At 43.6% G+C, this 14,139-nt stretch overlaps 3 protein-coding genes across 6 annotated transcripts; 1 reads left to right on the top strand and 2 right to left on the bottom strand.

The window, feature by feature from the left end:
* Nucleotides 1-2,134: 2,134 nt before the first annotated feature.
* On the bottom strand, nucleotides 2,135-6,228 carry LOC130524737 (4-galactosyl-N-acetylglucosaminide 3-alpha-L-fucosyltransferase 9-like). Its single transcript, XM_057031163.1, has 2 exons — nucleotides 6,071-6,228; nucleotides 2,135-3,550 (listed from the first exon to the last, which is right to left on the bottom strand). Exon 2 carries the CDS (start codon nucleotides 3,548-3,550, stop codon nucleotides 2,465-2,467), a length of 1,086 nt encoding a protein of 361 aa, XP_056887143.1. The 5' UTR covers nucleotides 6,071-6,228; the 3' UTR covers nucleotides 2,135-2,464.
* Nucleotides 3,635-8,081, top strand: LOC130524752 (ubiquitin carboxyl-terminal hydrolase 48-like). 4 transcript variants are annotated; one of them, XR_008950216.1, is made up of 4 exons: nucleotides 3,650-3,930; nucleotides 7,376-7,424; nucleotides 7,506-7,532; nucleotides 7,813-8,081. XR_008950216.1 is itself a non-coding variant. In XM_057031186.1 (3 exons), the coding sequence occupies exons 1-3, from the start codon at nucleotides 3,817-3,819 to the stop codon at nucleotides 7,577-7,579; spliced, it is 237 nt and encodes a 78-aa protein (XP_056887166.1). In that variant the 5' UTR covers nucleotides 3,635-3,816; the 3' UTR covers nucleotides 7,580-8,081. The 4 variants fall into 4 exon arrangements, 1 of the variants encoding a protein (XP_056887166.1); XR_008950218.1 differs by lacking the exon at nucleotides 3,650-3,930 and having other exon boundaries at nucleotides 6,359-7,424; nucleotides 7,813-7,865; nucleotides 7,967-8,081; XM_057031186.1 differs by having other exon boundaries at nucleotides 3,635-3,930; nucleotides 7,506-8,081.
* On the bottom strand, nucleotides 7,972-12,049 carry LOC130524738 (4-galactosyl-N-acetylglucosaminide 3-alpha-L-fucosyltransferase 9-like). The gene is made up of 2 exons (XM_057031165.1): nucleotides 11,680-12,049; nucleotides 7,972-10,127 (listed from the first exon to the last, which is right to left on the bottom strand). The coding sequence occupies exon 2, from the start codon at nucleotides 10,125-10,127 to the stop codon at nucleotides 9,042-9,044; it is 1,086 nt and encodes a 361-aa protein (XP_056887145.1). The 5' UTR covers nucleotides 11,680-12,049; the 3' UTR covers nucleotides 7,972-9,041.
* Between the last annotated feature and the right edge of the window lie 2,090 nt (nucleotides 12,050-14,139).

The following is a 14,139-nucleotide window of genomic DNA, read 5'->3' as shown; positions in this document are numbered from 1 at the left end:
ACACCCCAGTCATTGGAAGACATCGTAGCCGACAACATAGGCCCCTCACTGGAAGATTCTTCCCGCTGATAGAGAATCAGCTCCCCCGTCTTGTAACGGAACACATACCCAAAACTCCCTGTTTGACTATAAGGCTCCAAAGACCATTCTTGCTGCAAAGGCTCAGAAGGTGACGCCTGAGAACGCTGTACAAACACCGTGGATTTTTCAACTACTTTTCCACACAATTCTCTTATAACGGTCACAGCCGTCTCACCAATCAAGGATGTAGAACTACTCATGTTGTCCACAGATGGCTATGCCAGGACTATGGCAAAACTGTTTTGTAACTGTTTTGTAACTGTTGCCCTTCCTTTTTAAAAAAAGGCGGGAAAGGCGAAAGGCGGGAAAGGCGGGAAAGGGGTGGGGGGGGGGAAACAGGTGTGGGCGGGTTCAGGGAAAGGTCAACCTGTCACTTTGACAAGAAGTACCCCATTTCTCTCTCTTCCAATATCACTGTTATGCAGACGACACTCAACTGTAAACCTTTCAGCTCGCCCTAAACCCTCAATCCACCCTCCTCCCTCCCCACCTGCTTAGCTGAATCAAAGCCGGTTTCTCGTCAAACTTCCTTAACTTAAACAGTGATAAAACTGAAGTGCTCTCGGAGGACAAATCATCACTCTCAAAAGTTGCCATTTTCTCCATTCCCATTGACACCTCCTTGGTCTCCCCCTCCCCTAAGTTAAGAGTCTGGGCGTCATCCTCGACAGCACTCTCTCATTTAAATCCCACATCAGTGATACCACTCAGGCCGCCTATTTCCATCTCCGACAAATAAGTTGACTTCGTCCCTCCCTCTCCCCCAACACCACCTCCATCCTCGTCCATAGTCTTGTCACCTCACGTTTAGATTACTGCAAACTCCTCTCGTCGTCTCGGTCTCCCTCAAAAATCTCTCCACAAGCTACAACTGGTCCACAATTCAGCTGCCCGCATCATCACCAGAACCCCATCTTCCCACCACATCTCCCCCATCCTACAACAACTCCACTGGCTTCCCATCACTTTCCGGATCCAGTACAAAATCCTTCTACTCACCTTCAGAGCCATCCATAAACTCGCCCCTCCTTACCTGTCTGATATCCTCCACATTGCCATTTCAACACGCCCCCTCAGATCCTCCTCCTCCCTCAACCTCACTGTGCCCCGTCTACCTCAGGACCATGGGGAGCTTTCAGTCGCTCTGCTCCTCACCTTTGGAACTCCTTACCACCAGACATTCGAAATATCGACTCTCTCCCCGTATTTAAATCAAACCTCAAAACACACCTTTTTCGTCTGGCTTACTCACTGCACCACCCTTAATTGTTTTCTTTGTTTAGGTTTATGATTATATGTTGCTTTGTTGATCTTATGTATGTATGTATGTTTTACCTACTGACTATTTTTTGTTGTAATTGGTGCTATTGCAATTGTTATTGAAATCTTAACTGTGAAGCTGACCTATGATTTTAAATTGTAAAGTGTTTAACTGTTGCATAGATGTACTGTAAAGTGTCCTTGGGTTTCTTGAAAGGCGCTTTGAAATAAAATCTATATTATTATTATTATTATTATTATATTATTATTATTAATAATGTTGCAGATTCTGGTTGGACTTTGATCAAATGATGATCAAAGCCATGGGGCTATTAAACAGAACAAATCGGTAAATGAACATTTGGTCTTTTTTTGCCATTCTGCGATGGCTTTTTTGTTTTTGCCATTGCTCTTGTGTGAAAGTAGCTTGGCAGGCGTATCTTAGCAACACCAACAGCTCTTTCTATAGGTCAAGAGATCTGCATTCTGGCAGCAGCAGTGCTGCAGCAACATAACGGTGCCTCATTGGTCAATGAGAAGCTGGTTCCTGACAGTTGGAGCAGCACCACAACCGCCCCATTTCATTATTATAGAAGTCCCAAATTGGGGATTTTTCCTGCTCAAAGGAAAAAAGGGAGGCAACTTTTAGTGATGAGTCCATCTTTTCAGACTAGGGTGGCAACCTGGTTTGAGACCTGTGGACACTTGTTGTCAGCCACTGACATGAGCTGGATTCTGTATCACATTACCCGTGTTAGCTCGGTCACAGATCAGAAGAAATCTGAAAATTGACGGTTTTCAACTTTTTTTTACTTGCATAAATTTGCTTTTATAAAAAAGACTTCATAGTTGACATGCACAAAATATATATTTGGAAAACACCCCAGACTTCTCACACAAACAGTGGACCTTACAACTCTACATGAGTAAACTTCCCATTTTACTAGATTAGATAGAAAAAATTAAAATCATTCAAATTAAACAGAATAGATGCAAAAACCCCTCATGCCCTAGGGAATAGGTTACCAGTACAGCATGGTTGAGTGGTTCTAGTTCAGTACTGTGATACCAGAACAGCAGGATGGACCTTGCAATCGCAAAGACAAAACCTGTGCAGATATAGTCAGTTAAAATACCAATCATAGACATCTGGTATCACACTGAACTCACTGTCTCTGGCAATGTAGTCACAGGTGAGGCAGATGGGGTGAGTGAACTCATTGGCTGTGGTTAGGAGATGAGGGGTGACTGTAAAGAACTTCCTCCACTCAAGGTAGCGCATGTAATTCTCTTCATTCTTGTCCAGCGAGAGCAGAAACTCCGCAAGAGATTTTGCGTCAGGAAAGTCATTAATGTGAATGAAGGAATTGGAGGGATAGAACTGCTCATAGTTTTCTCTCGGAGGTCCCAAAACTACAGGAACTGATCCAGCCACAAAGGGCCCATTAATCTTCTCCGTTATGTAATCTCTGTGGATGGAGTTCTCAAATGCCAGATAGAATTTACAGCTGGCAATGGTGGAATAATATTCTTCAAAACTTAGGAAATTTCCATAAGCTTTGCCGAAAACATCCACCTTGATGTGTTGGGATAGCTCACGATAGTACTTGTCTCTTGTGCTCGTTCCTGTTCTCGGGTCATTGTTGCTGACGATCCAACAGACCATTTTGTCTTTTTTGGGCAGAACAAAGTCTTCTGTTGTACCCGAGTCTGGTATGGACATCTCGTTCCTCACCACAATGTCCCCATCTCTCCTGTAGCTCAGTGTCAGGTTAAAGAGGTGTTCAAGGCCCGGTTTCCTCGCTGTGTTTGTTGGGGATTCCACATTGAACCAAATCCACCTCTGAAAAAATGGACGTGGATCTTTGGGCAAGGTGTCTGTGTACCAAGTTGTGTCTTTGTGATAGAAAATGACTCCCTTTGCTTTGCTGTACAGAGATCTGTCGTCCGTCAGGATACAGCTGTCAATATTGAAGTAGGTGGGGCAATCCTTGAAGTCAAACTTCACACCGATAGGCCAGAACCACAACAGAACTAGGGGCTTCTCTTTTGGTTCTGCCACACTGTGATCCTGGCTGTGGCTGGGATACTGACAAGAGGAAGTCGGGGGCTCAAAATATAATAAAAAGGCAAAAACTGCACTGCAGGTGAGACCAATGGCAGCTGCTTTGGCCAAATATAGTGATTTCTTCACATTTGGTGGATTCATCTGTGAAGGGAAAAAGGCTCAATGAATGCAAGAACAATGTTAACACGTTATAATTGTCTGCATTATACCTTTAAATATCATGTATGAGATTCCAGAGCAGTGATTATCGTGATTACAATCATTGTGTGTTCATCACATTACGTACAAGGGTGTTAGCTGCAAAAACTAAACGGAACATGTTAGGAGGTACGTGAGCTGGTTGTTTGAGAGAAATAAGATCAGATAAGACTAAGAAAAAGTTCTGTTGGCAAGAGGAGTCGACCCCCATGCTGTGGTACAAATATGATGGGCGTATTATCTTTGCACCACAGATGATCGGGGCAATTCTTCATGAACTGAGGCCGTGCTCATGGACCTGTGGAAAGACTCCAGAAGCTTCTGTAAGTCATTTTAGTATTCTATTATAAATACAAATCTCGTATTTCATTGAGATTCATTTGATTCATAATTGATAGTTTGCCTATTCCTTACTGGGAAAGCGAACTGCTCGAGGAGTCTGTTTTACTACGGAAAGTTTCCTCAACACTATCTGAACGATAGAGCCCGTCAGATGATGACACAGATTTGACGTCGCGTTAAACAGAGATTACGCCCGGCGAGCGATCGCGCTCGATCAGCAGACCTCTCGTTCACACCAGGCGCGAGTTTCTCTGCGTGGGTTGACACGAAATCCGCTTCTCAGCTGTTGTCCACTCATACCACTGTTGTGTCGCTGTTGTTGTGGTCTGCAGACATGCAGCTGAAATACTGGAATCCTAAAAAAATGTTTATCTAATTCTATTTTTTATTAGTTATTTAATTTCTCCACAGGTTTCCCAGTGCCGTCTCTCGTTAGTGAGTGTGTGCGTACGCGCCGCGCTGTGATACTGACAACTGTATAAACGCACACAAAAAAAGAAATTGCGTTGTCATTCGCGGTGTTTTCCTTTGAAAACTGTTTTATTATGAAAATTCCTTCGTTTTTTTCTTTGATTTCCTATGTTTGGACTCCCTACGGGCCCACAGTCAGGGTTTCTGTCTGAATTAAGGAGAAAACCGTGTCCTTCAATAATCATTAGATATATTGGCTGGAGAAACAACCAGAGTTTACAAGATCTACCACATGTCCCTTACATTCATAATGCCGTCAAAGGTGACCCTAATCAGATCTTTTTTTTACTCAAAAGTGGCCTGAATCTGCTTTGTTTCTGACAGTGACAACGGCACAAGTTACATTGAATCTTGCATTCTCAAATTCTGGAGCCTCAGTCATGATGGAGTTAGCCAGTGGAGTGATAATGAAGTCTAGTTCTTAATTGGTATTTTGGGTGACACTTTGGTGAGAGCCCACATTGAATGGTCTTATCCTCTGAATCCTCCTTTTTACCAACGCCCGCTCACGACTTTGCCAACAGCCACCACATGTTGTTTTTCAAACTGGACCGTGTAGACTAGCGTCACTGACGTAGTTTGGTCTAGGCCAGATCATTTGCTCTTTAACAGCAGGATATGAACCCCTGGCCTGACCCCTGACCCTGAGGTCTATATCTAAGCTTCACTGTATCTCTAAACTTCTTGAGAACGTGTTGCTGACTTAGGCCACATTTGTCACCAGAGACGGAACATTTATTCCTTTAAGTTCTCAAAACATAACCGTGTTGACAGGGAGACGTCGTGAAAATGCTGCAGCGAGCTGCCGGGCCAGTGTCTGCTAATGTTTGAAACATTGGCGAGTGACTCGGTCTTGATACATGACACAAAACTGGCACAGTTAGCAGCACCTGGTGCTCACTAGACGACCATAGCCGTTGGTCCTCCGTGTCTACGCTACCTTTATCTGTTGATCCCTGAGCACACATTGAAATATTTGTCGATTCAGGCGCTAACGCAATTCTCACGCTAACAACAGGTGCAACAAAAGCTAAATTGTTCCTGGACCACCTGCAGAGGAGCAATCAGTTTCATCACAGCACAGAAATTATGTTCTTAGAGCTTCAGACAATGTACTGCTTTCAACTGGTTCTATTAGAACTTCGACAGTGCTGTCATTGGTATAGTTACAGGTGTCTGCTCCTGATTGGATTTGTCTGTCTCTGTCCTCCTCAACACAGGAGTATTTCTGCCCCAAAGGATGTAATACACCCAGCTACAACAATGTGCAGGTTCCAGTTTATTTTAAATGTATAATTCCAACATTTTCATCAGGACACAGATGCAGCACTTTTTGTCTCACAAACTTTTAGGCAATTTTCAACAGTTTTAATCTAGATGTTTGAAAGCAGGATGTACGGTATACTCATGTCTCAGGACAACAGGCTGAATCTGAAACTGATTTTTCTATCCTGGTTTACTCTTAATGCCAGGGATTCAAGCAGACTTCAGTCTTCTTCTGTAGCAACAGGATCAAACCTGGGACCCAGATCAACATTTCCATCCATATCTTACTCTTATCTGAATCTAAAGCCACATTTTCAACATGCCTTTCTCTCTTTTGAACAACTACCTGTCCACATGAATGGTTCAGGGTGTCTGTGAACTCACCTTCCCAGCCGTGACGCCCGTGAGGACTGTCAAAGCTCCAGCTGGGTCCCAGCGGCTGAACGCGGCTCCAGTCGGTCCTCAGTTGCACCTCGGTCTCCTCAGTCCGGTTCCGCAGGACCGTTCAGTCGCCATTACTTCCTTCTTTGGGTGGAGCAGGTTATGTAAATTAAGCCCCGCGCATACCCGGACCGTCAACAAAAACCGCAAACCTGTTGGACTTTGCGTCAGAGTATTTCCGGGTTGAGCACCTGAGCAACCATTACCTTTACTCATAGAACTGCCTAACGTCCAACTCTGCTCTGCCATTAAACATACGTTACTAGCAACTCCAAAAATAAACACACAAATAAACGACAATGTCTGATCATGTTTCTCTTCATATTTCAGTACACTTTACAAAGATGTGTCAGATAAAGTTACACACACGCACGCGCGCGCACACACACCATTGGGGACTGGAAAACAATATTTTCGTGGGGCTGATGTGACATTAGCACATTTCCCTGCTTAGTCAGTTTAAGAATTCAAATCAACACCCAGACAACAACTACAATTCAACAATTATTTGATCTCCTCAAAACGAATCAATTAAATTTTTGTGAGGCTCCATGGATTAGAAAGAAAGGGTGTCAATATTCTGGTTGTTTCTAAGGTGATCTAATATACTAAGTCAGGGGGTTGGACAGTCATCATAACAGTAAAGTGCCATGCTTCCACAGCCCGTCAGCCAGGACTAGTGTTCAAACCAACTCCTGCTAGGTTGTAGCTTGTAGCTTCCTTTTTCTCCTGGGTGTTTTCCTGGATGGTGGGTCTCAGCTCCTTAACATACATTTTCTCTTCCAGCGCCCTTCTTGTGAACAGGTAGATAAATAAGGATCTGAGCCAAGTCAGTGGAAGCTGAACCTCATGTTCACCATCATCCCTCTGACTGACTCACTGACTAACCAATGCCTGATTGACAGAATGTTCTGTAGCGAGGGAAATGTTTTCATCACTCCAGGACCATAAATGGCTGCACTAGATATTTATTGGTTCTCTCCCCCAATCCCCATGATACTGTTTTGCCCTTGAATTTGGTTGAAACGATTATCTCAATACATTTACACGGTAAACAACATTTTTTCTGACCCCTGTTGAGGGCTTTTAACGTCACAATTGTTTGTCTGGATCTTCATCTGCGCGCTGATCGCAAATGTCCCCACTCGCGCTCCGTAGGCCGCACCTCCATTTTCAAAGTGTTGAAGCTTTATTGCGTCTCCACACACTTTGTCTGGCCAACGGTTCAATTCTTCTCTTTTTCCACAGGTGGACGAGCCAGTGTCGGACTATGCCGCCATGGACGACGTGTATCAGGGTTAGTGTCGTAACTCTCATGTGCGCACGCTTGTTCTACCATGTTGACAGTGTTTTCTCTTTGGCTCGTCTCCCCTTACAGTAGGAACGCCTGAAGAGGGATTCAAAGGTGAGCGCAGTGGTTTTCTTGCATCGCCTCTAATCTGGGACGTCTGACCCTAACCCTGACTAATTTGACCCTGACTAACAAGACCCTAAACTAAACCAAATGAGCAAAGACAAGTTAGAGGTTGGAGTGAAGAAAACTGGTCTTAAAAAGAGCTTTTGACTGAAAACTGTTTCCTATTAAAACTAATAAGCACAAAAACAGGTGATGCATGTGGTGTTGAGGCTGGCGGCTAATAATGGTTTTGGTCACTATGTGACTGGTTTTCTCTTCCTCTTTGCAGGCACTGGCCTTCTTGGACACTGAGGACAGCTGCACTGTAGCGCCGCTCCACACGTAACGTTTTCAAAAGCTTAACTTTTGAAAAACCGATAACTGATCCAGTGTTCACACATTTCTCTTCCTTTATTCGTCGTGGTATTTCCATGTATATGTAGAGATGCTGTTTATCAAGGCTGGAGGAGGTTTGAGCTACTTCAGACGGAATGGAAGCAGCGTGAATGTCCCGTTTCACTGTTATTTCTTATGGACAATAAAGTTATTTTCAAAGCACCCGTCATTTGTCTGCCAGCTTTCAGTTTTGCATCGTGCTACTTATTTCCACCACCAAGGTCATGCGACAAGGTTTGTGAGCTATATAATTCAAAAAGATCAACATTTTGGTAATGTTGCAGATTCTGGAGGGACTTTGATCAAATGATGATCAAAGCCATGGGGCTATTAAACGGAACAAATCGGTAAATTAAGATTTGGTCTTTTTTTGCCATTCTGCAATGGCTTTTTTGTTTCTGCCATTGCTCTTGTGTGAAAGTAGCTTGGCAGGCGTATCTTAGCAACACGAACACCTCTTTCTATTGGTCAAGAGATCTGCATTCTGGCAGCAGCAGTGCTGCAGCAACATAACGGTGCCTCATTAGTCAATGAGAAGCTGGTTCCAGACAGGTGGAGCAGCACCACAACTGCCCCATTTCATTATTATAGAAGTCACCCAAATTGGGGATTTTTCCTGCTCAAAGGACAAAAATGGAGGCAACTTTTAGTGATGAGTCCGTGTTTTCAGACTAGGGTGGCAACCTGGTCTGAGACCTGTGGACACTTGTCGTCAGCCACTGACATGAGCTGGATTCTGTATCATATTACCCGTGTTAGCTCGGTCACAGATCAGAAGAGATCTGAAAACTGACGGTTTTCAACTTTTTTTTACTTGCATAAATTTGCTTTTATAAAAAAAGACTTCATAGTTGACATGCATATATATTTGGAAAACACCCCAGACTTATCACACAAACTGGACCTTACAACTCTACATGAGTAAACTTCCCATTTTACTAGATTAGATAGAAAAAATTAAAATCATTAAAAAATTAAACTGAATAGATGCAAAAAAAACCTCATGCCCTAGGGAATAGGTTACCAGTACAGCATGGTTGAGTGGTTCTAGTTCAGTACTGTGATACCAGAACAGCAGGATGGACCTTGCAATCACAAAGACAAAAACCTGTGCAGATACAGTCAGTTAAAATACCAATCATAGATATCTGGTATCACGCTGAACTCACTGTCTCTGGCAATGTAGTCACAGGTGAAGCAGATGGGGTGAATGAACTCCTTGGCTACAGTTAGGAGATGAGGGGTGACTGTAAAGAACTTCCTCCACTCAAAGTAGCGCATGTAATTCTCTTCATTCTTGTCCAGCGAGAGCAGAAACTCTGCAAGAGACTTTACATCAGGAAAGTCATTAACATGAATGAAGGAATTGGAGGGATAGAACTGCTCATAGTTTTCTCTCGGAGGTCCCAAAACTACAGGAACTGATCCAGCTGCAAAGGGCCCGTTAATCTTCTCCGTCATGTAATCTCTGTGGATGGAGTTCTCAAATGCCAGATAGAATTTACAGCTGGCAATGGTGGAATAATATTCTTCATGACGTAGGAAATTTCCATAAGCTTTGCCGAAAACATCCACCTTGATGTGTTGGGATAGCTCACGATAGTACTTGTCTCTTGTGCTCGTTCCTGTTACCGGGCTATTGTTGCTGACGATCCAACAGACCATTTTGTCTTTTTTGGGCAGAACAAAGTCTTCTGTTGTATCCGAGTCTGGTATTGACATCTCGTACCTCTCCACAATGCCCCCATCTCTCCTGTAGCTTAGTGTCAGGTTAAAGAGGTGTTCAATGCCTGGTTTCCTCGGTGTGTTTGTTGGGGATTCCACATTGAACCAAATCCACCTCTGAAAATATGGACGTGGATCTTTGGGCAAGGTGTCTGTGTACCAATATGTGTCTTTGTGATAGAAAATGACTCCCTTTGCTTTGCTGTACAGAGATCTGTCATCCGTCAGGATACAGCTGTCAATACTGAAGTAGTGGGGGCAATCCTTGAAGTCAAACTTCACACTGAGAGGCCAGAACCACAACAGAACTATGGGCTTCTCTTGTGGTTCTGCCACACTGTGATCCTGGCTGTGGCTGGGATACTGACAAGAGGAAGTCGGGGGCTCAAAATATAATAAAAATGCAAAAACTGCACTGCAGGTGAGACCAATGGCAGCTGCTTTGGCCAAATATAGTGATTTCTTCACATTTGGTGGATTCATCTGTGAAGGGAAAAAGGCTCAATGAATGCAAGAACAATGTTAACACGTTATAATGGTCTGCATTATACCTTTAAATATCATGTATGAGATTCCAGAGCAGTGATTGTGATTATTGTGATTACAATCATTGTGTGTTCATCACATTACGTACAAGGGTGTTAGCTGCAAAAACTAAACGGAACATGTTAGGAGGTACGTGAGCTGGTTGTTTGAGAGAAATAAGATCAGATAAGACTAAGAAAAAGTTCTGTTGGCAAGAGGAGTCGACCCCCATGCTGTGGTACAAATATGATGGGCGTATTATCTTTGCACCACAGATGATCGGGGCAATTCTTCATGAACTGAGGCCGTGCTCATGGACCTGTGGAAAGACTCCAGAAGCTTCTGTAAGTCATTTTAGTATTCTATTATAAATACAAATCTCGTATTTCATTGAGATTCATTTGATTCATAATTGATAGTTTGCCTATTCCTTACTGGGAAAGCGAACTGCTTGAGGAGCCTGTTTTACAACGGAAAATTTCCTCAACACTATCTGAACGATAGAGCCCGTCAGATGATGACACAGATTTGACGTCGCGTTAAACAGAGATTACGCCCGGCGACCGACCGACCGATCGCGCTCGATCCGCAGACCTCTCGTTTACACCAGGCGCCAGTTTCTCCGCGTGGGTCAACACAAAATCCGCTTCTCAGCTGTTGTCCACTCATACCACTGTTGTGTCGTTGTTGTTGTGGTCTGCAGACATACAGCTGAAATACTGGAATCCTAAAAAAATGTTTATCTAATTCTATTTTTTATTAGTTATTTAATTTCTCCGCAAGTTTCCCAGTGCAGTCTCTCGTTAGTGAGTGTGTGTGCGCGCACCGCGCTGTGATACTGACAACTGTATAAACGCACACAAAAAAAGAAATCGCGTTGTCGTTCGCGGTATTTTTCTTTGAAAATTGTTTTATTATGAAAATTCCTTCGTTTTTTTCTTTGATTTCCTGCCAAGCGACGCGAAAGCTAAATTGTTCCTGGACCACCTGCAGAGGAGCAATCAGTTTCATCACAGCACAGAAATGATGTTCTTAGAGCTTCAGACAATGTACTGCTTTCAACTGGTTCTATTAGAACTTCGACAGTGCTGTCATTGGTATAGTTACAGGTGTCTGCTCCTGATTGGATTTGTCTGTCTCTGTCCTCTATCCTCCTCAACACAGAGGAGTATTTCTGCCCCAAAGGATGTAATTTTCAACAGTTTTAATCTAGATGTTTGAAAGCAGGATGTACGGTACACTCATGTCTCAGCACAACAGGCTGAAACGTGAAACTGATTTTTCTGTCCTGGTTTACTCTTAATGCCAGGGATTCAAGCAGACTTCAGTCTTCTTCTGTAGCAACAGGATCAAACCTGGGACCCAGATCATCATTTCCATCCATATCTTACTCTTATCTGAATCTAAAGCCACATTTTCAATATGCCTTTCTCTCTTTTGAACAACTACCTGTCCACATGAATCGGTTCAGGGTGTCTGATGACCTACGTGTGCGTTCTACAAAACTCACCTTCCCAGCCGTGACGCCCGTGAGGACACTGTCAAAGCTCCAGCCGGGTCCCAGCGGTTGAACGCGGCTCCAGTCTGTCGTCAAGTGCACCTCGGTCTCCTCAGTCCGGTTCTGCAGTCCGGTTCAGTCGCCTTTACTTCTCTCTTTGGGTGGAGCAGGTTATGTAAATTATTTGATCTCCTTCTCAAAACAAATCAATTAAATTTTTGTGACGCTCCATGTATTAGAAAGAAAGGGTGTCAATATTCTGGTTGTTTCTAAGGTGATCTAATATACTGAGTCAGGGGGTTGGACAGTCATCATAACAGTAAAGTGCCATGCTTCCACAGCCCGTCAGCCAGGACTAGTGTTCAAACCAACTCCTGCTAGGTTGTAGCTTGTAGCTTCCTTTTTCTCCTGGGTGTTTTCCTGGATGGTGGGTCTCAGCCCCTTAACATACATTTTCTCTTCCAGCGCCCTTCTTGTGAACAGGTAGATGAATAAGGATCTGAGCCAAGTCAGTGGAAGCTGAACCTCATGTTCACCATCATCCCTCTGACTGACTCACTGACTAACCAATGCCTGATTGACAGAATGTTCTGTAGCGAGGGAAATGTTTTCATCACTCCAGGACCATAAATGGCTGCACTAGATATTTATTGGTTCTCTCCCCCAATCCCCATGATACTGTTTTGCCCTTGTATTTGGTTGAAACAATTATCTCAATACATTTACACGGTAAACAACATTTTTTCTTACCCCTGTTGAGGGCTTTTAACGTCACAATTGTTTGTCTGGATCTTCACCGTAATATTCACTCCGTATTTGAATCTGCGCGCTGATCGCAAATGTCCCCCCCCCCACCCCACCCCACCCCACTTGTTTCTGACAGTGACAATGGCACAAGTTACATTGAATCTTGCATTCTCAAATTCTGGAGCCTCAGCCATGATGGAGTTAGCCAGTGGAGTGATAATGAAGTCTAGCTTTTAATTGGTATTTTGGGTGACACTTTGGTGAGAGCCCACATTGAATGGTCTTATCCTCTGAATCCTCCTTTTTACCAACGCCCGCTCACAACTTTGCCAACAGCCACCACATGTTGTTTTTCAAACTGGACCGTGTAGACTAGCATCACTGACATAGTTTTGGTCCGGGTCAGATCATTTGCTCTTTAACAGCAGGATATGAACCCCTGGCCTGACCCCTGACCCTGAGGTCTATATCTAAGCTTTTTTTAATGGCAAAAAATGGGGCACTGTTAGAGGAGATTGGGTCCCAGTGGATCCAGCCACTCAACAACCATGGCAGCCTGGCAGCCAAGAACTAAATGACGGACTTGACAGACTGTACGAGCGCATGTGAACTACTTTTACCAGACGAGCTGACTACAGCGCCATTATGGCCACAAGACAAAAGACTGACGAAAGTTTTGAAGACTATAGCATGAGAATGAAAGATGTGTTCCGGAAAAATAGTGGAATTCCGTATGCGGAAGAACCAGAAGGTCCCTACCAACAGCAGTTAAAGCAAGCTATACATGGGGGATCAAAATCAAAGATAAAAACCTGGGTAGAGAGACAGTTAGTTGATTTCGGAACTTGTAACCTAGGCCGCTATGAACAACATGCTATGCATGCTGAAAGACAATGCAAAAAAAGTAAGAATCAGTTAACAGGCATGTTTTTCAATGCCAATCCTTTCCCAAGCCGAGGCCGAGGGCGTGGGCGAGGCTGAGGCGGAAGGGGAGGAGGAGGCAATTCCCGTGAAAATGATCAGTGTCATTATTGTAAAAATTATGGACACTGGGAACGTGATTGCAGAAAGAAACAACGTGACCAGAGATACAATAGAGGACAGCAGCAAGGTTCTAATCCACCTCAACAATGACTAGTACTGGAGAAAGATGTCACAAAAATTAAAACAAATCAGGGCACAAAATTTGATCAATTTGAAAAAGAAGACTTAGAAGATGTTTTAGACTTAGAAACCATCTTCCTGTTTGCTAAAGGCAAACCAGAAATACAACTGACCGTGTTAGGCAATTCTGTAACATTTTTAGTAGACACGGGCGCAGGTAAATCAGTAATTAGAGATCCAATAGCCCTAAAGCCAACTTCTACACAGATTTTTGTGAGATCAGCAAATGGTCTCGTAACTAAAGAAAGAATGTCAGTTCCTGTAGATGTTTGTGACCCTGTAAGTGGAATCACACTTAAAGCTCCTTTTGTGATCTCCACCACATGTCCCGTAAATCTGTTAGGAAGAGATCTTATCTCTCAGCTTCAGTTGATGATTCGTACCACAGCCGAAGGGATGTGGTCTGTAGATAGAATGGTTAATCTGTGGGTAAGGGAAGGAGGGACGTGCAGTAAATACTGGTCATGTAACCATGCACGTGGAGCGCATTGGTGAGATCTGTAAATCAGACCCACACGGCACATCAAGATATGCAGAGCAGTTTACTAAACTTAAAGATCC

Source organism: Takifugu flavidus, chromosome 4 (assembly GCF_003711565.1).
Source record: "Takifugu flavidus isolate HTHZ2018 chromosome 4, ASM371156v2, whole genome shotgun sequence".
Taxonomy (NCBI): Eukaryota; Metazoa; Chordata; class Actinopteri; order Tetraodontiformes; family Tetraodontidae; genus Takifugu; species Takifugu flavidus.
The sequence above is the reverse complement of the archived record's forward strand: the minus strand, read 5'-3'. Positions and strand labels throughout refer to the sequence as shown.